The 23,681-nt window shown below is 46.3% G+C and overlaps 1 protein-coding gene across 5 annotated transcripts in view; it reads right to left on the bottom strand.

Annotated features, from left to right (window-relative positions):
* Nucleotides 1–23,147, bottom strand: part of MTA3 (metastasis associated 1 family member 3) — a 121,478-nt gene extending 98,331 nt beyond the window's left edge. For 2 of the 5 annotated variants that reach the window (XM_057398539.1, XM_057398540.1), the window contains exons 1-4: nt 22,923–23,143; nt 20,854–20,921; nt 18,807–18,900; nt 1,747–1,873 (exon numbers count right to left, since the gene is read on the bottom strand). In XM_057398539.1, the coding sequence (XP_057254522.1) occupies nt 1,747–1,873; nt 18,807–18,900; nt 20,854–20,921; nt 22,923–22,950 (317 nt within the window). In that variant the 5' untranslated portion in view covers nt 22,951–23,143. Of the gene's footprint in view, nt 1–1,746; nt 1,874–18,806; nt 18,901–20,853; nt 20,922–22,107; nt 22,158–22,922 lie in introns of those variants that run through there. The other 3 variants (XM_057398536.1, XM_057398537.1, XM_057398538.1) reach the window with 3 other exon arrangements.
* Nucleotides 23,148–23,681: the final 534 nt, after the last annotated feature.

Here is a 23,681-nt window from a genome sequence, read left to right as displayed (position 1 = left end):
TAAAACTGCATGTGGTAAGAGCAAAGACTCACAGAATGGAACTACTCAGACTTCTACTGCTTGAGTATCTTCCAGCTTTTTATATCGAGATGACTGACTTAGCAGATGAGTGACAGCAGTGAATGTCATCTACCCTGGGTTTATCATAGCTTGCAGTGTGTGCCAGGGTCCTTCAAACAGATTGGCAACATATGGACTAGGTAAGCAGACTATAAGGTGGGAAAAACTAGGCTGAAAAAGATGTAGAGAGGGGTACAAAGACCAGCTGACAGCTGGTTACAGGCGGCATCTCCCAGGTGCCCGACACCTTAAGATCTTCATTAACACCTTCAGCAAGTCTGCAGATGATACTAAATGGGATTTGTTCACTCTTCAGGGATGACAACTGAAGGGAGAAATCCTACTGCTGTCTTCAATTACCTAATGAAAAGATATATAACACAGGTCCAGGCTCCTCTTCAGAGGAGCACAGTGATGGGACAAGAGGCAGAAGTAACACGTTAGGGTAACACATGACAGCACAGCCCTACAGCATTCAGGTGTTCCGAAAAGGAGATGCAAGTCATCACTCTGCATCCGCACGCTGTGCGGTGCTGCGCGTACTATGGATTCACACGGTTTTCTGGTGTCTCTGTGATGTACTGGAGAACCACTATTGTGTTTGCTCTCAGAGCTGTGAGGTGAGGAGACATTTACAATACTTTTCCTATGTAATCTTCTCTCCGAGAAGAGAATACCTTCTTTCGATATCTAAATGTCAAAGGAAGTAAAAGGAACTCTGCAGGAGGATTATTATCTCCAGCTATAGCTCGAGAAGCAGAGATTTGACAGTTAAATGACTTTCTCAAAGTCAGAGAAAAACTAGCTGAATCAAGCACAGGAAACCAATGCAACAACTCCCAGTTTTCTGTTGGCGCTGAGAAAGAAAAGGCACGCATTTGCCAACAAGAGAGGAAATACATATGCACATACAAAGTGGTTTTCCTATTGGAGCATACACGCTTTTTTTTTCTAGCTGCTAGTTATTTATGGTCTGGAATGGCTGAGAGGAGCTGGATGTAATGAGAAAATGAAAACTCCTTTGAAATGCAATGTGAGAGCCCCTTTTACACTTTGCTACACTCCTCCCTGTCGCTATGCTCTTGCTTTTCCATCATCACCTCCCACCCCACCACAGTAAGAATTTCCTTGACTGTTAAATAGAGGATGACATAAGTGCTTACATCATTTACAGAGAGAAAATTAATAAACCCTTTCTGAGCTTTAGCAAGCCCCCCTTCCTACATCAGCATTAGAGCAACTTCAAACAATACCTGAAATGCTTTTGCAATGTTCAGCCAAACTCAATCACGACCTCCTTCACATGCCCTGGAGTTGGGATAATTAAATGTTTAAATGCATGCAGCCCGAAACTGCAGCACTGACCACTGCGCCTCTGCCTCCCTTCCAAAGCCATCTGTGGCTTCCCTGCGCAGACAAAGATCCTCTGGCCAGACAAAGTAATTAAACAACTCTTCCAAAGCAGAGCAGGCTGACCTTTTATACCGCATTACCAACTGATGCTGAGATTCTTGTTGCCTCCAAGGCTCAGACATGAAGCAACAGAAGGAAAAACAAAGGTACTTCCAAAGCAACCCGTGGGTCAACCTGGCACAACTCCACTGTGATCAATCACATCCTTTTGCAACACAGAGGCTGAAATGAGCTACAGAACACACGGAGTCAATGAGATTGACTTCAACTTACCTGATGTGTGTTGCCGGAAGGGACTCGTATTGGCGAGAAAGGAAGAGCTCTCTGTGCTTCAGCTGATGTTTCTGTTTATCAGTCAAATCAACCTCAACTGTAGTTTCAGACTCTTCTTCAACTTCTTCTGCAGAGAAGCAGAGCGTAGGTCGAAATTAACTCTGTGCATAACACCCCTGCAGCCATCTCACTTGACATCCCCCACCCCTTAGCAACCTCCCCGACTACTGCAAAGCAAAGATGAGTTTAGCAAGGCTACAGTTTATGTAACTTGGCAGAATATTAAGTAGTTTGGATTCCATACCTTCTACTTAAAACTCTTAAAAATACCCTGCTCCTCTCCTACTGTACTACGCATCGATGTCTTTCACACAGCAGGAAGAACAATCCTAACAGTATTAGTCACTCTTCTTCCACCTTGTTTCTTCCTCTGGGGGTGCCTCTTGCTCGCCGAACAGTCCTGGCTTAGACTTGCTCTTGCTGGTACTGGTATTACTAAAACTCTTACAGGAGTCCTGGGGAAAAGCATGCTTCCTATGAACAGGAATGGCCACACACAACTGCAGTCCAACGCTGCCAAGTCACAATCTAAGACAACTACTGCCTTCCATACGCTAGGCACTGACAACAAATAGTGTATTTCCGTGTTTAAAAAAGACCTACAATTATTTCTGTTTAAAGCAAGACAGCACTATTCCATCTAGAAGATAGCATCTACAGCAGCAAATCGTAAATGGTATCATTTTTGAAGGGTATTTTCAATGGAAAAACTTCTTTTACGGTTCTTATCTGGAATTCCCGAGTATTACCTCACTTATAACAAAATCAAGGAATATTATTCCCTTTAGAGATTTAAAACAACAGTAAACTGGGAACGTAAAGGAAGAAATAAAAGCAGTCTGCCCCACTCACCCTCCTTGTTTTGGCATGTTCTGTGGGGAGACACAATAAGAAACGCCAAAATGAAAACAAGACTCCCCCAGCTCTCATCTGACACCCCACCGGCCTTGCACGTACAGGTTCAAGTCAGGCCACAGCTCAGTGCAGAGTTATCCTGCCATCTAGAATACTCACAACAAATAAACCTTAAAAAAAGATAAATCTCTGCAAAGTTTTGTAATAAGGGAACTAAAGAAAAAGATAGAAATTGATGTAAAAAGCTTCATGTTCACGGTGGTTTCATGGCAGCTGGTACGGGGCTGGGTCTGCATTTGTGCTGCAAACAGCGCTGGTAATTCAGGGATGTTTTAGCTACTGCTGAGAAGCTTACACGGAGTCAAGGCCTCTTCTGCTCCTCACACCTGCACGAGGAGTTGGGAGGGGACCCAGGACAGTGACCCCAAGGGATGTCCCACACTCTATGGGGTCATGCTCAGCATACAAAGCTGGGGGAAGCAGGAAGGCGGGCCGTTCGGAGTGATGACGTTTGCCTTTCCAGGGAAGTTACTCGTGCTGGATCCCTGCTTCCCTGGGGATGGCAGAATACCTGCCTGTGATGACGGGAAGTGAGGAACGAATTCCTTGTGCTGCTTCGCTTTTGTGTGTGTTACAATACCAAGCCAAGCCAGTGATTGCTCTATTGTTTGGGGATTTCTTAAATCGATGCACGCCTTATATTATTCTACAGGTCCAAAGTTCTCAGCTTGCTATTTACTTCATCTCTCCTTCCTGAAAGCTATCAAAGCAAGGTATTCTCCTGTTATAACCATCTGAGAAAGCTGACAAAAAGCTGTCTGCTAGAAAGCCATTCAGGCATCCAAACACAGGTGTCTGGGAGCATTTCAGACTGACATACCCAAAACATATGACTGCACATATGGCACAGAACACAGGAGAATATACGTCAGTTTAAAGAGGCTGCAGGGAGACAGAGATGGTATCACAGAGTTTCAAATGGCTTTAGACACCTGTGCTCAAGTACCTTTAAAGCTCCCTCAGAGAAAGGATTTAAAGCCCCCCCCCCCCCCCCCCCCAGTTTTTAATCATATTTATTGTACTCATCTCACATAAGCCAACAATCCAACAGCCCAAAAGCCTGAAGCTGAAATTAAACATCTCCAACACACATCTCCCAAGACACTCCAAACCTAAGCATGAAACAGTGAAACTTTTCTGTCATATGCTTAGGAATAACACAGCACAGATTTCACTCCTGACCTGACAAGCTCAGGAGTAAGCAGAACCAACCATGGCCAGACACAGGACACTTCCACTCTTCACACAGTATCACCAGGTTAAGTACACAGCTTTCTTCTTCAGCACTACAATATAAACCCAATGCTAACAGCAGGATCAGCATTTAGCAAAACCACTATAATTTGCCTCAGCAGTAACACAAACCTGTAGCAGGGAAGGAAAAGGTGCACACAGTAAAGAAATGAGAACGCTGCATCTGCTTGACAGCAAGTAGATACAAAACCGATCTGCTCACAGCAATACGAAGAATTCCACACCTGAACAAACCTTTGGAGAGCTGCTTTTGAACCAGGTTTTTGCAGAGATCAGGCCTTAACACCTATCAGAAGAAAAGTGGCAATGAACTTCCAGTACTTTTGGAGATCTCTTCACCTTCTTGACTCAGATTTGCATCACGTGCGATGCAGCCCGAAGCTAAGCACGCTGTCAGCACTCAGGATGAAAAACAAAGCAACAGCTCGGAGCCAGCAGGTATCTTGATGCAGCAAAATGGTGATGCCAGACCCAGGCCTCACTGCTCCAAGGCTGGAGCAAAAACAGAGTTCAGCTTAAAACTGTTCCGCTGCAGAAGCCTTAGGTATGACTGTGTATTTATTTACATTATATACACTTACAAGGTATATTTCATTATGTAAAGAAAAACATCCTGGAGCGCAAACGCAGGCATCTCCCAGTGCACTTGTAAAGCTTCATTTCTTACACACGGGTTTTTTATCAGCAATGGCAAATACTTACTCTGACCCTGAAAAGCAGAGGGATCCTGGTGATACCCTCAGTGGCAGTGCTGCAGACTTACCCTTTCCCCCTGGTGCAAGTAAGAGTTGACTGACTCGACCGAGCCATGGACACTGGGAAGAAATGGGAATCCTCACTCATTTTACATATGCATCAATCCCCCCCCCCCCCCCATTTAATTTGTGGATTCATTGTGAGAAAATGCATTAGGGAGCATGAGGAGACAACTGTCCGCGTCACCTCAACTTTGGACACGGTGGCTTTGTTTCTAGTTAAGTAAGGTGATGACTGAAGCTTGCCACTAGGAAGTACTGCTTGTTTTTACAACCGAAATCAAAATAAACTGAGGGCAAGCCTCTAGAAACAGAATGCTTCCATTTAAGAGAAAATGGCTTAAAAATAACCTCGAAAAAACACAACCACCAAATCCTGAAAGATACTGAAAGGTTTTAGTGTGACTCAAGCCAGTCTATACTTAACCATCAGCTAGCAAACACGTTAAATTCCTCTAATATATTACTCTTCCTTAACTAAGTCAAAATTACCCACCATCTGCTCCCCTTGTCTACTGCAACAGAAAGCAAGGGAAATTAGTTTAAATACTGAAGCCTATCTTCAGGGAGGAGCAGTAAACCTTCAGTTTTAAGAGGAAGAATAAAGCTCTCCCTCTCTTGCCACCATGCTGCTAATATTGTTTTCACCTAGGGGTTGGCTGGCTCTCAGAGCCGTGGAAAAAGGTCTCTGGTACCAACTCCCCCCCCACAGCTGCCTCACCTGTGAGGTCAGCCCAGGTTATTCAACATTTGATTCAGCCAGGTCTTGAAAACCTCCAAGGAAAGAGGCCACGTAACCTCTCCAGCAACCCAAGCATGGTGAAAAGTCTTTTCCTTGTATCTCAATCGCTCCTGTTTCAATTCAGTCACTGCAGAGTCCAGCTCCATCTTCTCCGCAGCTTCCCCATAGGCACTGGGAGCTCGCTCCTTCTCAAATCCCACACCACAGCCTCTCCATCTCCACCCGTGATGGTGGCTTCTGCCGAACGTGCTCCAATTTATCAGCAACTTTCCTGTACTGGGGACCTAAAACTGGATGCGGTACCTGGATGTGATGTAAGAAGTGCTGAATAATCGGGCAGGATCATCACGTGCCTGGATCTACTGGCTGTGTGCCTGGTAATCCAGTTCAGGATGCTGCTGGCTAACTTCACTGCCAAGGAGCTGCTGTTTGCCAGCACCCCAAGGGCCTTTCCCCCGCTGTCCTCAGCCTGCATCCCTGGCAGGGGCTCTTCCTTCCCAGGTGCAGGACTTGGCACTTTTCCCCACTGAAATATCTTCAGGCTCTCAACAGACCATTCCTCTTGCTTTCTAGGAACCCTCAAGCATCCTCCCACTGTGGTGACATCTACAAACACGGTGAGAGCACTCCACGTTGCCCGCTCCCATCACTAATAAAGACATGGGGCTCCACACATGGTATGGACCCTTAACCACAACACCCGCACTCAGACCCTGCAACTAGGTTTTTATTCGCCTAGTTGTCCCTTAATCCACATCAGTTCTGCCTACCAAAAAAGCTAGTGCTGGCACAAAAGCAAGAAGCGGAAATAAGAGGGTTAAACCGGGAAGGTGTTATGGGAAACCCCGAGATTACTCTTTTAACAGCAGCACAAACCAGCGCTGAAGGAGATCAGCAGAGGAATCAACAACTGAGGTGCATTAACTTCCTACCTCTTCAACTTAATTGCTTCCCATTTTGAAAGCGTATCTCAGCTTAAATGCATCCGGTTTATGCAAGCTGAGGCGGAGAGATCTAAATCACTTACACTCTTCCTGAAGTTACAGCAGTTTAACCAAGGCTGCTAAAATATCTTTAAAATTACCTTAGATCGGGGTAGGTTTCAGTTCAAATAATGCCACTAAGCCTTACTTCAGAAGAGTTTCTAAGCTTTTCCCTTCCCTGGATCCCTTCTGCTCCTATGCTCTGCCCAAAAGCTAGACACATCACAGACATCACCAAAGCCGCAGACAAAAAGCTGCGAAGGCTGAACAGCAGCAAGTTTACTGCACGCACCAAAGGAAACAAGTCTCCTTAAAGCTTATCTGGTCGTGGCAAAAAGGAAATCAAGTGTGCATTTGGCAGTTCGATGCTACAACACTAAGAGTTATAAACAGAGATTTTGGGGGAGGGGGAGTAAACCCGTTTATTGCCAAAGTGAGCACAAAAGATGAACATTAAGTCTGGCCATCTGAACAACTACATTCAGACTGTGAATGAAGAGCTCTTAGGTGAGCAGCTGGGCAATGTGCTCATCTGCGTGAGGCTTCTTGCCACATGCTGTGTTGTACTAGCTTAGTTGTGATATTTAAGCCCCTAATGCTGTAGTAAAGCAGTTTAATCAATGTCGTGAGCTAGACTATGCATGACTAGGCTGTCAAACTGACTGAGAAAGTGTTTACCAAAGCTGATTTAATTAGCTTTACTTACACCACGGCTGTTAGTACAGTGTTCAGATGGCTGTTTGAAGATATAACATCAATCCGGTATTTGCTGTTACTGTCAGATAGGAGTAGAAATCTAAAGCACAACGTGCATGCATTATGAGTCAGCTAGACAGCATGTTACCATCTGAAGTGTGAATCTGAGCAATTCTGCAGGTAGGAAAATAAAGACAGGGAACAGGTGTACTTAAAATTCCTATTGGATAGCAGAGACGTCCGTGTGGCCGCCAAAGGGTTATCCAGTTTTCCTACCCAATTACCCAGGTTATCCTCCCACGCTACCTCATCATTATCGTTCCAAAGGAGGTCACAAAACAAAGGAAGAATTACCCTGTACAACCATTAGGAACTAATACACGCACCTACCCTCCAGTAAGCAAAATTCTCTCTAAGATCATGCAAAAGGGGGTGTTCCAAGTCCTTCCAAGCAGCACATCACAGTAACAACAACTCCCAGGACAACAGTCAGTTGTAATTCTCTCACACTTACGGCAGTCCTATAACAAAAGTATTTAGGGAACGCTATCAGGTTTCATTACCAGAAAACCCCACCTTCCCAAATGTGATGGATGGGTGTTTTGGATAACTGGGTTTGGAGGTTTTTGAGAGCAAGGAGCCCGTGGGTGGAAGGCAGAGGAGAATTACCTTCCTAAGTAGGATGAATCGTGTTGTGCTACATTAATACATCCTAATCAACTGTGACATGAATAAATGCACAAGTAAGCACAACAGGTTTTTAACCCTATTATGCTGCACCTCAAACTAGTTGATGATAACTCCTCACAGAAGCACGGAAACAGTGACATGCAGGCAGTGGTGAAAGAGCTGGTGATTCTGTATCAGAAACCCAAACTAGGTTTTTCCCCTCTCATCCCCCTTACCTGGTTTCTGTCTCACCTGCTCAAAGGCAAACCCTTCCAAATGAGAGAGTACCCTGGTACAGGGCTCAAAATGCACTGGTCGTGTGTACACCTGCATGAAGAGCAGCAACCTGCTGCAGGACGTGCGAAGCTACAGCCCTACTTGAAGCAGCTCATTAGCAAGCAGCAGACTCTAAGCTGTGCCACAAACACAGCTATTTGCAATATGATGAGTATCTGCAATGTCCAATTACTGGTATCCAGCTCATCAGCTGAATCAGAAGCCAATTAGTACCTTTGCTGAAGTGCAAACACATCCAAAGCTGGGGGAAAGCAAGCGTAAGGTTTTAGTTCTGCCCTCAAACCCAGGCTGGCAGCCCACCCACTGAGCAACAGAGCACGTGGGGAAGCTGACACTGCCCAAGAATCAGCTTTTACATCTATCATCTGACTCGAGGAGTACAAAGGCTATCTGCAAAGGTGCCATGTAACCTGCATGAGTAATGACTAGACAGGATTTTGAGAACACGGAGGTCTACATCTGTTTTTGTGAGTCTGATGCCATTAACGACTTTTCCCATCACTTGGATTCTCACCATTGCCATCATTTCCATACAGCCCTCATGCTCATAATAAACAAGGTGGTCTTTTCTTTAGAACAGGCCGCAGGTATGCCCGGTCTAGTTAGGTAACAGGTTGTGTAGTCACCCCTCCTTAGCAAAATGCAGTGTATATATAAATGTATCATGCAGATAAGTAGGAAAACCAAAAATCTCTTTATCTCTCTGTAAGTCCATAGTTAAGGTCTATGCCGGCGCTTTCTTTCACAGAGTGACAACGATAACCACAGAGCTTCAGAGATCTCAGCTGCTTTTCTAACATACCATTCACATCCTCAAGAGCAGGTAAACAGCTTTTCAAGATCTGCTGGCAGAGACGAAGAGGCGCAGATTGCACAAGCGCTCTCCCACCCCTACTGAGAATGGCATATGATTCTGCTTATAAAACACCAATTATTTATCCCCTACAGCATCTCCTTCCAGAAGGGCTGAATGCTGTTGGATTCTTTTTTGCAGGAAGGAAAGAAGGGAGGGGGGGGAAGAGAGCCAAGGATTTGTATATCCTGTTCTCGAGTAAACTTAACTACGATACATTAAAGCTCTACGTGCAGGATTTTAAAATGAGAAGAATGTTATCCAAGATAACGTCTGCTCAATGCCAGCGTGGTAAGAAAGCTGTTCTGTTTATAGACCTGAGGAGACGAGCAGGAAGAGGAGTTCATTCACTTCGATGGTCTGTGTAAGACTTAAAAATCACTTGTTTTCCATCTTAAAGTATGCTAGAGATTGATCTTGCAGGGTTTGTACATTATCTCCTTGATGTACCTACAGAGACCTTAAGATTCTAAGTAACAGGAACTAGACATACGACTGAGATATGAGCATATGTGTATCACTCCTAATTATTAAAACCCTTTCATTTATTCTGATGCTGGTGGGGTAACCAAACCAACCAACCAAACCAGTGTAAGAATGAACATCACATTGTATTAACTAGTCAAATCTTTAAGATGTATGCCATTTTTGTCAGCCTCTCTGTAGACGACACATTCAAATACTGTCTTCATTATGGGATCAACACAAACAGCTCACTTCATACGTGTTAAATGTTCAGTATTCTGATCCTGGCTTTGCTTCCCTCCTACTAAGAAAAAAAACTGAACAGAAATAAAAAAGGATATAAGAAAAAGGGGAAAAGCATTATGAAAATACATGAAGCTGGTCACCCTTTGCAGGCAAATATAAATATAAAAGCTGTCCAAATATCAAAGCCCTTTCTCTTGCATGATGCTTGGCAACTGAGTCCTTGGCCCCTTGAGGCCCTGCTGTGAATAATAGCATGAGGATTCTGCTCCTGACAGCAGCATCAGTCAAAGGATCTGGCCTCCGTCACACAGCAAAGGGCCACAGTACCCTGTAGGATGAGGTTACGGGTCACTCACCCTGCCAACACTAACGATTTCTGTGCTGGTTTAAGCCTAAATACGGCTGCACTTTTAATACAGGGAACTGAAACATGACTCTCTTCAGCGCTGTGTAGCACTGCCACAATCCCCCACAGAAACAAGAGCAGACAAAGTCAAAGCCTATCGCTTGCCATATGCAAAATGGGAAGTCTGCTAAGTTAGTTGGGCTGGTTTTGACAGATGCTTGACCTGTTGCACAAGCAGAAACACACACGTACTTCCATAACCTCCGGATGCATTCGTAACAGTGCTCTGTGCGCAGCCCAGCACTACACAACCCTCACCAACAAGACACCTTACGTACCACGATGAAGTACTTGGCTCCTCGAAGCCTTTTAGGAATTTAGTAATGTAGAACAGGCTTTTACCAGCAAACAAAACACCCTCAAACGTGGTTTGCTTATGGGAACGATATATCCTACCTTAGTACAAAACACCTCTCTGCAGGGGCTCTTGCAGAAGCACTTGCTTTGCACATCAGAATCAGAATCAAAGCAGGATCGTACTACAAGCCTTCCTTGCTCAGGTAAGGTTACAAACAGCAGCTGAGGTGAAAAACCAACATACTGATCAAACAACTCTCAGTGCCACGCAGCCCAGCCATTCCAGGAGGCACTCACTCCGACAGTCCGTGTGGTTCAGGACACACGCTCTGAGCCCATATCCTGTACTGATCCAATCAGGCCATCGATGAAGCCTTTGAAGGTGTAAAATGCATCTCTAATTCAAGCTTTACAGATGGAGATAACCTAGCAATGGTTTTGCAGCCTAAAATTTATGCTTCAGCTGCACACTGTGGGTCCACCGGGGAGAGACACTTCAGGTTACAAGCCAAGGAAAACAAAAGTAGGAACATCCGAGATTATGTAATCCAGGAGCGTGAAACATCCTATTTATCTTCATGAGACAAAACCACCTATCAAGAGAATCAATTTAAATGATACCAGTATTTTAGAAGTCATCGAGGAAACAGTGTAGGATCATTGGCCTGCACAACTGAGAAACACGGAGGAGGCAAGAAAGTTACCAGCTGAGAGATGTTTTCCACAAACCAGAAGAAAGCCAGGACAAGAAGTACAGCAATACTGATGCACATATTTAAACTTGACCATGGGGAAATGAATCCTAAGGAACGCACGCAAACAGAGAACACACGGTGCTTCGGCAGCTTTCTGTGCTGCTGTCTCCTTCCAAAAACTCAAGTGTGAAGAACTTGCATCGTGAGTAGACCTCAAGGAAGTGCCACAATCTGTAGCCTACCGAGTCCCTCCATGCTCCACATACTAGATAAACCAGATAGTTAGGGTTGGAAAGGACTTTAAGATCATCTAATTCCTATCTCCCTACAATGGGCAGGGACGGCACCCACTAAACCATGTCACCAAAGACTCCATCCAACCTGGCCTTGAACACTGCCAGGGATGGAGCATTCACCACTTCCTTCAGTCAGTAATTAAGTAATAGAAGATGCATTTTAGAGGTCTATTAAACAGTAAATGCAGCTATGGCTGCCCCAAATGACAGATTTACTCTGAAGGGGTCAGAAGATAACTGGTTACTAGCTAGCCTGCTAATTCATGCAAACACCACATGGCAGAAAGGATAATATTTTGACGTGTGCGAACCCCCCACATAGCCAAACACACATCACATGTATTCAGGTGGAAAACCCCCTGTATTTATGCAAGTTTTCCATCAGAGCTAAGAACTCCTAAAAGTCTGAGCTTACTTGGAAATCCATTCACTCCATTAAGAGAAAATCATTAGCATTCCCAACCTAACAAGACATTCTGCACCACGGAAGAGTCTGAACAGCCACAGTAGTTAATGATTCCACAAGGTACTCAAGAGCTGACAGCAAAGTTGTTAATGAGACAACACACACCACAGTTAACCACCAGTTCTAAAATGGCAGTCACAAAACCAGGAGCTTCACTGTCAGAAGCAAAAAGCTCCTCATTACTGCTGCTACAGTGCTTTCACACTTCGGGGCGGTCACAAGCATACAGCTCCTGCACAAAATCAGATGAACAGAACACATAAATCACGAGACTACCCAAGGCGCCCTTGAAAAGAGTAATTGGGAGCCTTGAGACACCATCCTCCTTGCTGACAAGGATGCCATTCCAGACAAGGATGCCATTCCAGACAAGACTGGCTCTATTCCACCAAGGCCTCAATTCCTCCCCCCTCTCCAACCAAATGCTAAGTGAAGGATTTCTGTTGGGTACATGAAGGGAAACCTCACGTTCCCTTGTCTCAGGAGATCACAAAGGTCACGTCTTCCTCACGCAACAAACACCCTCTTCCTCACACCTAGCTTCCAGCGAAAGCGACAGTCACACTGATGCAGGAGTACCTGCACACAGAAGCTACTCTGCCCCCAGTTAAAGAATCAGTTATCTGCATCATCCTTAAATGACCCCCCTGGGGTGTGTCCCACCCACATCACAGCCTTCAGCATCCCCACATACCTGAATTTGCTAGTGCTTACTTTGCATGTCTCTATTAGTTGACTGTAAACAAGCACAACATGCAAAACTCCCGTCTGGAGCAAATGAGCTGCTGGAACTCATTCCCCTAAACCTTCCTGGTTTACTGATCTTCTTCTTGTCTTGCTGTTGTTCAGCACCCCCTCTTCAAAGCAAACCCAAGATGCCTTGCTCCCTGAGACAGACTTCTGAAAGACTTTTATTTTCCTCAAAGAAAGGAGGGCAAATACAGGAGGTCAAAAAAGAATTTTCTCCTAATTCTTGGGTACTCATCATGAAGGGGGGGTGTGGGCAGACACAGATGTCAGAGCCAGAGAGGCTAAGCTGCAACCAAATACTAGTTTATACTTACAGAAGCCTGGAGATTAAGGCCGTAGGATCTCACTGAACTGGTTACACAAGTCTGCTCACCCACTCCTCAGGCATATCTAGCAGCCAAGCCTTCTTCCTTATAAATGCTGCAAGAGATTCTCCTGTCTCGGATTCTCAGCTCTGCCTTCCACCCCTTAGCTCTTTTCCCTCCTAACATCCAGAAAAACGGCATCCTTTATCCCAGGGTAACATCAACAGACCTGTTTTCTTAACAGCGAGCAGGAAAGAGGCCTCACCAAGTGCAATCAGAAACCAGACACTGCTTAGGTGTAACCTAACACTGAGCTCTGCGGCACAGTCACTTACAAGCTCCTGTGAGCCACACAAACCAACTGAACTCATGAGCCCTAAAGACCTGATTCCCCCCCACTTATGACCATAAATAAGACCAAAAGGTGCTGTTTCTCTCTTATTTGTATTGAGGCAAATGCAACACAGTGATCTTCTTTCATTTGAAGCACCACCTGCTAAACAGGTTAAACTCCTTAAACTTCACTTCCCTTAAAAGAGTAGCTAAGAACTCACTATGCCTCTGAGCAGCATCTCCTACAGGATGGATGGCAAACTCTTCCAGCACTACCAGTAAAGCGAATAAACTGGAAGTTTTATGTAGGATACAACAATCTAAGCAAGCATCCGCCCTGTTAAAACAGCACAAAAAGTATTCATTATTTCAACGTTTAAAGTGATGAAGGTGGAGAAAATAGGTCATATGCAATGGAAGAATTAACATTTGTCTCACATTCATTTTGATCAAAGGTGCTTCTAACTAAATATAGGCTGTGGAGACAACAGGCGTTCAAGCGAACTAATGAGACCCAAAAAAAAACCCAATTAAAGGTTTCAAATAAAATCTCCATTTTTTACGCTAAGAAATTACATGATTTGAATCAAGCAACAGGAAAAGTCTCTCCAAGTGATTTTTCAGAAAAGGGACTCTGATTAAAGAAACATTACATCTTCTCTGAATAACAGCCTTTTAGTTTGATGTACAAGAAGCACTAGGATGAAAAAGAAGCACTGTGATGGAAAAAAACAAAGTTCTTGGTTGTATCATCATCTGAGTGGACAAAAATAACCCAGTAGTACTAGCTCATAAATGTTCTGAATTATACTGAGTGAAATACATGACGAAGAAAAGAACGCAGAACATCACAAAGCGTTTTCTTGTGTGACCTCGCTTGCAGCACTGTGTGCAGTGCTGGTGTCAGCCTAAGAAGGACACGGAGCTGCTGGAGCAAGGGCAGAGGAGGCCACGAGGATGCTCAGGGGCTGCAGCACCTCCTGTGTGAAGACAAAGGCTGAGAACACTGGGGCTGTTCAGCCTGGAGAAGAGAAGCTGTGTGGAGACCTCAGAGCAGCTTCCAGGGTCTGAAGGGGGCTGCAAGGATGCTGGAGAGGGGCTCTTCATCAGGGACTGCAGCGACAGGACAAGGGGTGATGGGTTCAGACTGAAACAGGGCGAGTTCAGGTCGGATCTAAGGCAGAAGCTCTTCCCTGTGAGGGTGCTGAGGCGCTGGCACAGGATGCCCAGAGAAGCTGTGGCTGCCCCCTCCCTGGCAGTGCTCAAGGCCAGGATGGACAGAGCCTTGGGTGCCATGGTTTAGTGTGAGGGGTCCCTGCCCACAGCAGGGGGCTGGAACTGGATGATCTTCAGGTCCTTTCCAACCCAAACCATCCTGAGTCTATGATTTTACTCGAGTTCTTTAATGGAACCCCTAGGGCCTTCACAGACACCAATTTTTTCCTTACAGATCGAATGTCCAAATTCTCTATTGCTGGTTTAATTCTATGTACACTGGAGAAAAATACTGAAAGAATGAAGTTAAGTTCTATTCCTTTGCCCGCTGAAGAGCACAGGAAAATCTCTGGTGGGTTTGCTGGAATTATTAACAATGCCACTATACGACAGCAACCAGGTGTTAAAAAACCTGACGACACAGGAAAGGAATTCACATTTCACTTCTGCGTACTCCGGGGAATACTAATGAGTAATCTGCCTTGCTATTAAATACAATAAACAATATTCCTCAGGTTAAGATCATTTTCTTGCCATCTTCTGAGCTAGCTGCTGGCCTGCTGCTCTACTGAACTAAAATGCTTCCCAAAACTTAGATGAACAGCTCCACTCGCTCGGATGCATCTGGAGGTTTTGGCAGTTACTGTGATCCTGATGCAGACTGACAGCGTGCAAAACAATTGGGGGGCTGTCTTTTGTCTGTCACAAATACAAAGCATCTTTACTTAAAGTAATCAAGAGCTCAGCAGCAGCACAATTACTGTGCAAGATCAAACCATTTCCAGGACTGCTGGAACTTGCTATTAATACCCAAAATAAACTATCAGGGTTTATTTGTAAGGCGCTTTGAGATCTTTTAACCAGAGCTACAAGAACGCACCACCCTACTGCATCACAGGATCACTGAATGGCTTGGGTTGGAAAGGACCTTAAGATCATCCACTTCCATCCCCCTGCCATGGGCAGGGACACCTTGCACTATGTATTTGCCACCAACCTCGGTGGGAACTTCTAATGCAAGCACTACTTTAAAGAGAAACAAACTAAAGTACAAAGAGACGACTTCGTTTCTTTCTGATCGTAAGACATCAATGTCAGCCCAAGGTCAGAACCGATTCCAGCTCCACGGGAATCACTGGGTCACTATGCAAGGCTCTTTCTTTTCTTCCCAGAAATCTATCGTGTTCAGAAAGGCTGCAGCAGAAAACACCATTTTGCAAAGCAATGCGACATGAAACACGACTGCTCAAGAGCCAAAAGCTAAGAAACACCCTACAATTAGTTCAACTGCAAGAAGTAAAGCCAGTCAGTGACCTCTACAGAGACTGAAAAAGGGAGACTCTGACTGCAGCTCCTGTAATCTACAGAGAAATCTGTTTTACCTCTGCTCTTTCGGTCACTGAAACCGACATGCCTCAGAGTTATTTTGGAATTGACTCCTGCCTCATTCACAAGAGCATCAGTTTTGTTGAGGAGCAAAAATACATCATGCGTGGGCTTTACCACCAGCACAACTCCAGGCGTTGAGTCAGGAGCTCGGCACACCTAAAGTCAAGGCAAACCCTCTTAATATATCACAAGACAAAGACCTCTGATAACAGGAATCCCTTTCTATGTCTTCCCCAGGTGGCTGACCAGGCAAAAGCCGTTGGAGGAGTTGCAATAAGAGAACGACTTCAGACACAGTATTACACGATAGCGCGTGACCGGACAAGGAATTTCAAATGAGAAGTACTGTAAAAACCAGCATCATGCACTCAGGCCACCCCAGTCAGCCTCAAGAACGTAACAAGTAATAGTGCATAAAGCTATTACAAAAGAAGGAAGTACAGAAGTTGAACCCATCGCTGTACGGCAAGCCCAGCGCTGGTCCAGAGCTAGTTCAGTCCCCAGCTAGCAAAACCTTGCCCTAAAATATTGATATCAATTCCACTTTATCTAAAGGATCACCTGAATTGTAAAGATCCACCTGGGGTTGGCAATTTCTCATTCAATCACACCATTCGGTTACAAAGTACCTCTATACCTTGTGTTTGCTTCACCTGTTTTAACGAGCTGTGTGGTTTTGTCTCACCTCTCCAAGTTCATCCGCTTACGTACTGCAGTCACAATGGCAATAGTTATTGTACTGCCTTCTATTCACCTCTTCTTTGCCCCATAAAGTAAGCCTCACCGCTGCAAGAAGAAAGGGATTTCCCCTCACAGAAACCCTATGGTAACAGCTACAACCTAAGGCCTGAACTACAACGTCTGCTCCATAAGAAACTTGTATCTTTTAGCATTTCTTTTCTAACACCAGGTGTCCCGAAGCATCCACACATTCAGCTATAGAAAACATCCCCAAAACATTCCGTTCATAAATATACAAATATTTTGTTTGCATACATCATATTTTTAAACAGAACACTGTGCTATTCCAGAATCAACACACTGAAATTGATCTGACATTTAACTGCATCTGCTGTATGAGCTGTAGGAAGATCTAGGCAAGCAATGTTTCACTATGTGCTTGCTGTCCCCTGTAACACGCATCTTGGGAGGTAACTTAGCTGATTCCAGAGTCTGCTCAGAAAGAAAACATCCTGTACAGACAAAAAGTCCACAGGGAAACCTATTCCATGAGGACACACGGCCAGAAGACTTACTACCTGTGAGACAGAGGGATCCTAGAGATGCTCGTTCAACCACCTAGATGTTACATGTCCATTTTCTCACTGGAAACCAGCAAGAGAAACCCCACAGAGAAAACGCGATGATCCCATGGTACTTCTACTGACACCCACAAACCCCTAGAGGGGAAGTGCGACAGCCCCTTGGCATCAAGGTGCTGAGAAAATGGCAATCTAAAACTCATAAAGGAAACAGAAGACTCCTCTTACCCACTTCTCCAACTCAAGTGATGCCCACAGAATGAAAACACCCTTCTAAACAATAAGCCAACCAAAAAACCCTATGCGATTCGTGTTTTAAAAATCAAACTGGGGGAAAAAAAGATAAACGTAGTAAAACTGGTATCCCTTTTCATCCTTCTCTGCCCCCCCAGCCAGAAAAGAAAAAGAAGCAAACACGAAGCGCTAGAATGCTTAGTGAAGCTCACTGAAAGTTCTATGTTTCTATGCATTTCATACGGAAGAACTCAAAAAGCTATACTGATTGTAGGGGCAGACTAGTGTAAAACAGGTCACCAGTACTCAGAAAGCAAGCCAGCCTTATCAGGAAAGCACTCAAATAACTCATTCCCTTAGCACATAAGCGAGAGGTATCATTTTTCTTTAAGAAACAAGCTAGTACTCCACACTATGCACTCGAATCACCTCTACTTCTCTAGGACCAAGGAAAGAATAAAACAAAAGCCCAAAGCTGGCTGGTTCTTTTCACTAAGAGTACTTGTATCTTTTCAGTGACAGAAACCTGACATTCAACGAATTGTAAGGTATTTTTTAGGCACCTATTTACACCACTGTGTATCTGTACACAGAAGATGGCATTAGACAATGTCTTTAAAGATAATCCATTCCAATAAATCAGAGAACAGAGCTTCACAGTCACTTATTCACATATTAATGTTGAAAACGTCAGGGCCATTTACAACCAAAATGTTATTTAACAACAAACTACGAGAAATTTACTACACGTTGACGCAGTTAACGTTATATTTACAAACATGAGTGCAATAGTTTGCAAATAACTATTTTCTCAAACATCTCCAGATTTTAGGTCTGATTTTGTCTCCAGAATTGTGTTTTTAATTACAAAGTTATGGAAAAAATAGGGTATTTCAGCTGTAGGCCTAACGATAGCTACCAAGAGAAGTTAACTTCATGACGAAAATGAGACTTTCTTCCCCTATTACCACTTGTTGCTCTTCTGAAAGAAAGCAAACCCGATGATACTTACTACTACTTTACTCATTAATACCTACGTTCAGTATAAATGCACAGAACTACTTTCCAATCTCCAGTGATTTTCAGTCTGTGATGAAACATTCCATTACTTACAGTAAGCACGGCACATTTATGTCTAACTCAAAAAAGGCAAATCAAACCCTCACAAATGCTTTCAAGCTTAAATCAACTTACAGCCAGATTTAGTCTTGACATAAAATATAGCCGTACCTTCCAGATAAAAAGCATTTCTCTTTTCAAAGGGAGACTTTCAATCACTTTAATACACCTTATAACTTAGGTCCTGGAAGCACCTACTAGGAGCAGAGCTAGTACCAGATAACGCCAAGCATCTAAGCGGGTATTAATGAATGCCCAATACAAATGAGTTTTCCACATGCCAAAGAAATGCAATTTTAAGTAGCCACAGAAACCGAACAGGCAGCGACAGAAAAAGTGCCCTGCACAATCTACTTACTAGCATGCTTATCTGCAAGCATTATAAGGCTGTTGGAGATATCTCTTCGCCTGTAAAAGCACACCACTTTTGCTTCCACGTTTCCATTGGCAGTCTACAAAAGAAAGACAAGTTAAGTCCAAATGTATTTCTGATCAGATGAGGAATAGAAATTAAATGCCCTCTGCTTGCCATCTCCCCTCATGTGAGCAGTTCTCACGCGATCAGTCAGGCTGAAATCAACAGGATTACTCAAATAAGCAGAACTTCCTGACACCAACATCAACTCAGATCAGACAATCACAGAACGGTTTGAGTTGGAAGGAACCTTAGAGCTCATCCAGTTTCAACCCCCTGCCATGGGCGGGGACACCTCCTACTAGACCAGGCTGCTGGAAGCCCCATCCAACCTGGGATCAATCATAACTACTTTGTCCTAAGAATGGATACATTATTCAGCTGGTTAAAGATGTAATAATGCCAGCATCATGTTAACATGAGAAGCCTTGACAAATATCAGAAGCTCATGAACATTTCCTTGCAACCCAGGCTTAGACAGAAACGTGTATTTCAAAGTATCATACTTAATACAACATGGATTGTTTGAAAAGTCATTGCAGATCGAAGATGAAGAAGCTGCTTAGTTCACAGTTGTTTTCCTGACTCATTATAGGGACCGTGCTCTTCAGCCTGATAATGTAAAGATTTTATTAATATTTGAAGAACCGTTCCCTCTTTCTTGTGATGAGAAGTACAAAATCAGTTCATCACCTTGAATTACTTATTTAAAACTAAAGATGAGTTTTACTATTAAACTATTATACTGTGTTACTCAAGTCTGGCACTGAGTAATATCATGTCTTAATTTTCTTACACAAAACCAACAACAACAACAAAAAAAAAAGCATCTGATCTCTAGTAAAATAACCAAAGCATTTCATGGCCTGTTTGCTCCATGCCTTTAACATGTAATTCACTATAGACTATATCCTCAAACCTCTCTCTTAAAAACTAAGAACAAAAAAATCACTGTATGACTCTGCTCTACCATCCACAAGCAAGATTCAGTTTTTGCACAATGCAATGCAGCTTGAAGATAATAAACATCCCATTCAGAACATGACTGGAATCACTTCAATTACTGCACAGGAATATTCTTCTCCAAGCAAAGTCCAAACTGATTTGCCATGCACAAATTCAATGGCTGCCGTGCTGGCCAGCACTGGCAGGTAAGGTGGCTGATGTCTGCTATGGAGCAGTGTTATGTTCTATTAAGAAGAAGAAAAAAACACCACCATTTTCCAAGTCACCAATTCTGTAATTTGCTTTCTAAGCACAGGGATCATTATTTCCATCGTGACAGGCATTCTGATCATTGACTTCTGCCCTAACATGATGGGAAGTTTTAATACTCGTTGAGGGACGACTGAAAATACGCTATGCTCAAAAATCCCACACCGGTCTTAGCAGTGAAACAAAGAATCACACCTTCCCCACAATGACATGGCGAAAATCCTCCGTTCTTTACAAAATACACTCGGCTAAAGTCAGAGAATGCAGTCTCTATTCACAAGCCCGTCCTTCATTCACAGCTGCCAATAAGCAGAGCAATCAACAGCCACACAAGTCACATATTCTGGTATCTGATCACTGCAAAGTCTCACTGATACCCACTAGCTCTTTCCAGATACATCCAAAAGCAGATACATCCCGCGCTTGCAATCGTTCCAGACGGATTTGCAGACAGAGCATTAAACTCATTCATTTCCTCAAGCATTTGCAGGACTTGTTTGGAAATTTCTACAGCAGAGTACTCCTGTCCACCAGGAATGATCAACCGGCTGCTGCCTTGCATAACACAGCAGAAGGACTGGGTATCACACAGCAAGAGCTCAGTGACTGAAACACGAAATACACCAAAAAAAGCCAAACAAAGGAAAACCAAAACCGATCACCACCCCACCCCACCCCCCCCGAAATAAAAACCTCACGGGATGGAAACCACTGTCAGTGTTTGCAAGTGCACTGCCTGCCAAAGGTTCAGCAAGAATACTAGTTATTTGTGTACCTTGTTCAGTTCTTCAATTCTCCTGATGAGATATGGGTTGCTGGAAGAGTTCTCAAAATACACGTAATCTGCAATGAGAAAAGGAAACATACTGAAATACCACGCAAGCACATGCAAAGTCACATCACTGTTACTGCAGAGAACATTCTTCTAAACACAGAAGGCGTTAAAAAGCGGGGATTTCTTAGTGAATGTTAAGACAATGAAGTTTTTCTGCCCTGAGAACTGACATCATTTGTTCCTAAAGCCCAGTTATAACTGTGCTACACGTGCTTTAACAATCGCGCTGAAATCAAGTTAAATGCCTCGTGGTGGAGCCTACACTTGCAGTCAGCAATCCACACGCTTCATACCTGATATAAACCCAGTGCTTTCTCGCTACTGATTAGGGAAGATTTGAGAACTGAGCACTTACAGTGAGTTTCTGTATTACAGAGATTTCTGTAAAATACGCTGCCTAGCAGTTCTTATCAGAAGCTGTGGCAGTGGAGTTGTCCTAATGAGTAATACACGTTTAATAACACTTGCTTTTGCTGTCATCGCTGCTCAGTAACATGCAAACGATACTAAGCAGTAACAGCCACGGGTCTGTGAGGTTCTTCCGATCAGACAATCACTAACATACAAACATTTTTATAGAGTATACGGACGTTTACTTACAGCCTGAAAGCTGCTCCCAGGTAACAAACAAAGAGCTCACAGGGAGCACACTTCCATCAACAGCTTCCCAAAGCTTGCTTTCCTCAAACGCTCATCACCCTTTTACATGTGACACCTGCACCACGCACCTTGGAATCTCCGTTTACAAAAGTTGGGGCGGGGGGGACGGGGCACAATGATGTGCAAGGCTCTTGCACAATGTTTTGACGCTACATTGCGGTGAAACAGCAGCTGGTGTGGCTCAGTTAGCTCTAAAACACAGCGTGCCATCTCTGGATGTTGTTCGCAATGGCTTATCCAGATTACAAGAGAACCTATGACCTAAGAAGCAAACCCTACCCAGATTTCAACAGCACCGCACAGCGAAGGGTCACCTCCCCGAGTAAAGGCTGCCATTTAAATGCCCTAATGAAGGAGCCCGCTGACGGGCGGTTTGGGGATGTGTATCGGCGCCCCTCGAAACAGAAGCAGAAAGAGATTCAAACCCCCATCGCCCCTCATTTCCCTTCACCTTCCCTCTCGCCTCAGGCTGCCGTGGGGAGCGCAGGAGGAAACCAGCCGCGCTTGAGCACCAAGCGCTGCTGAGAACCTCACCGGAGCGCTGCACCTGAGCCGCCAAGCGGGAGCACGGCCATGCCCGCTCCGTAAAGCCGGGGGGGGACACCGGCAGGTTACCGGCCGCTGTTCCGACAGGCTGCGGATGGGAAGGGAGGCGAAGCGGCCCCGTTTACTGCCGCCCGAGAGCCAAGCACCCGCCCGGGGTCACTCTCGCACCGATCCCCGGCTCCACTGCCAGGCTTATCATTAACCCAAACCCCGCCGCCGAGCGCGGGGAGCGGCGCGGAGCCACCCGACAGCCCGCGGCTGCCCACGCCGCTCCGCACCGCACGGGCCCCGCAGGCCGCAGGGCCGGGCCGAGGAGGCGCCCGTCGGGCAGGGCAGCCCGGCCCAGCCCGGCCCAGCCCAGCCGGCCGCAGGGCGCCGGCCCGGCGGAGCCAGGGGCCGCTCGCCGGGGAAGGAGGCGATGCGCGCACGGAGGCCGCCCTCGGCCCGCGCCGCGGCGGAGGGGCAGGAAGCCGGCGGCACCGCTCCCCCCTTTCCCTGCGGAGGGCGGCGCTGCCCTTCTCCTCCTCGGCGGCGGGGGCCGGCCTCCAGCCCGCGCACACGGCTGCCGGGGGAGGAACCTGCGGCCTCCGCCCCGCCGAGAGCGGCCACCGCTGCCCGCGCGGCTCCGGCCGCCCCGGGGGGGGCCACGGCGATGAGCCGCGGCGGGAGCAGGGGGGCCGGTACGCCTCGGTTCGCCGCGGCTCGGCTCGGCTCGGCTCCCTCGGCCAGGGCCAGGCCGCGTCCCCGCTGCCGGGCGCCGTTTCCCCCCCACGCCGAGCGGGCGCCGCTGCGTCCCCACATACCTCCCACTCGGTACATGTTGGCCGCCATGTCTGCGCTCTGCGCCGCCGCCCTCCTCCTCCTCCTCCTCCTCTTTCTCCTCCACCCGCCTGTGCCGGGCCGGGCAAGGAGGGAGCGGCTCCCGCTGCCCCCCGCCCCGCGCCACCCTTCCCCGCCCGGGCGCAGGACGCAGCGCCGCGCCTCCCGGGGCCGCCGCCTCGGCCGTTTGCGGAGCCGCCGGGCGGGGAACGGGTTAAACCACCGCCCCCCGCGCACCGGCCCCGGGGCGGGTCGCAGGCCGAGGCCGGCGGCTCGGCCGCAGGTGGGGCGGCCCGAGGGGGGGCGTGCGCGGCTCCCCCGCCCCGGCCCGGCCCTGTCCGCCGCTTTGTCCGCACGCTCGGGCCGATGCTCGCCGTTCCCCCGGCGCCGCTTTGTCCGGTCTCTGCCCCTCGGGGGCTGAGGAACAGCGCGGAGAAAGTTTCCGACGCCGGCGGGGAGCGGCACCTGTTGGCCGAGAGTCCTTTGTCCGGCCTCGGCCGCCCTGCTACCGCGGAGCAGAGCGAGAAGCGGCAGCGGGCCTCGGAGCGCTGAAGGACTCGCTTAGAACCCCCCCCGGTGAGAGGGATGTGCTGCGGAAACAGCGGTACTGAGGTGAAGCGGCGCCGTTCCCCCGTGTCCGCACAAAGTTCACGCCTGCACCGACGAATCGGACACCGTACAAGCGACGATTTCATCGTTCGCGTCTCGTGTATTACCGGCGAACAACATTTCGCTCCATCCCG

The sequence above is a fragment of the Pezoporus wallicus genome, unplaced genomic scaffold (assembly GCF_028554395.1).
Source record: "Pezoporus wallicus isolate ANWC-B61680 ecotype Strahan unplaced genomic scaffold, APGP_CSIRO_Pwel_v1 contig_11493, whole genome shotgun sequence".
Lineage (NCBI taxonomy): Eukaryota > Metazoa > Chordata > Aves > Psittaciformes > Psittacidae > Pezoporus > Pezoporus wallicus.
The sequence above is the reverse complement of the archived record's forward strand: the minus strand, read 5'-3'. Positions and strand labels throughout refer to the sequence as shown.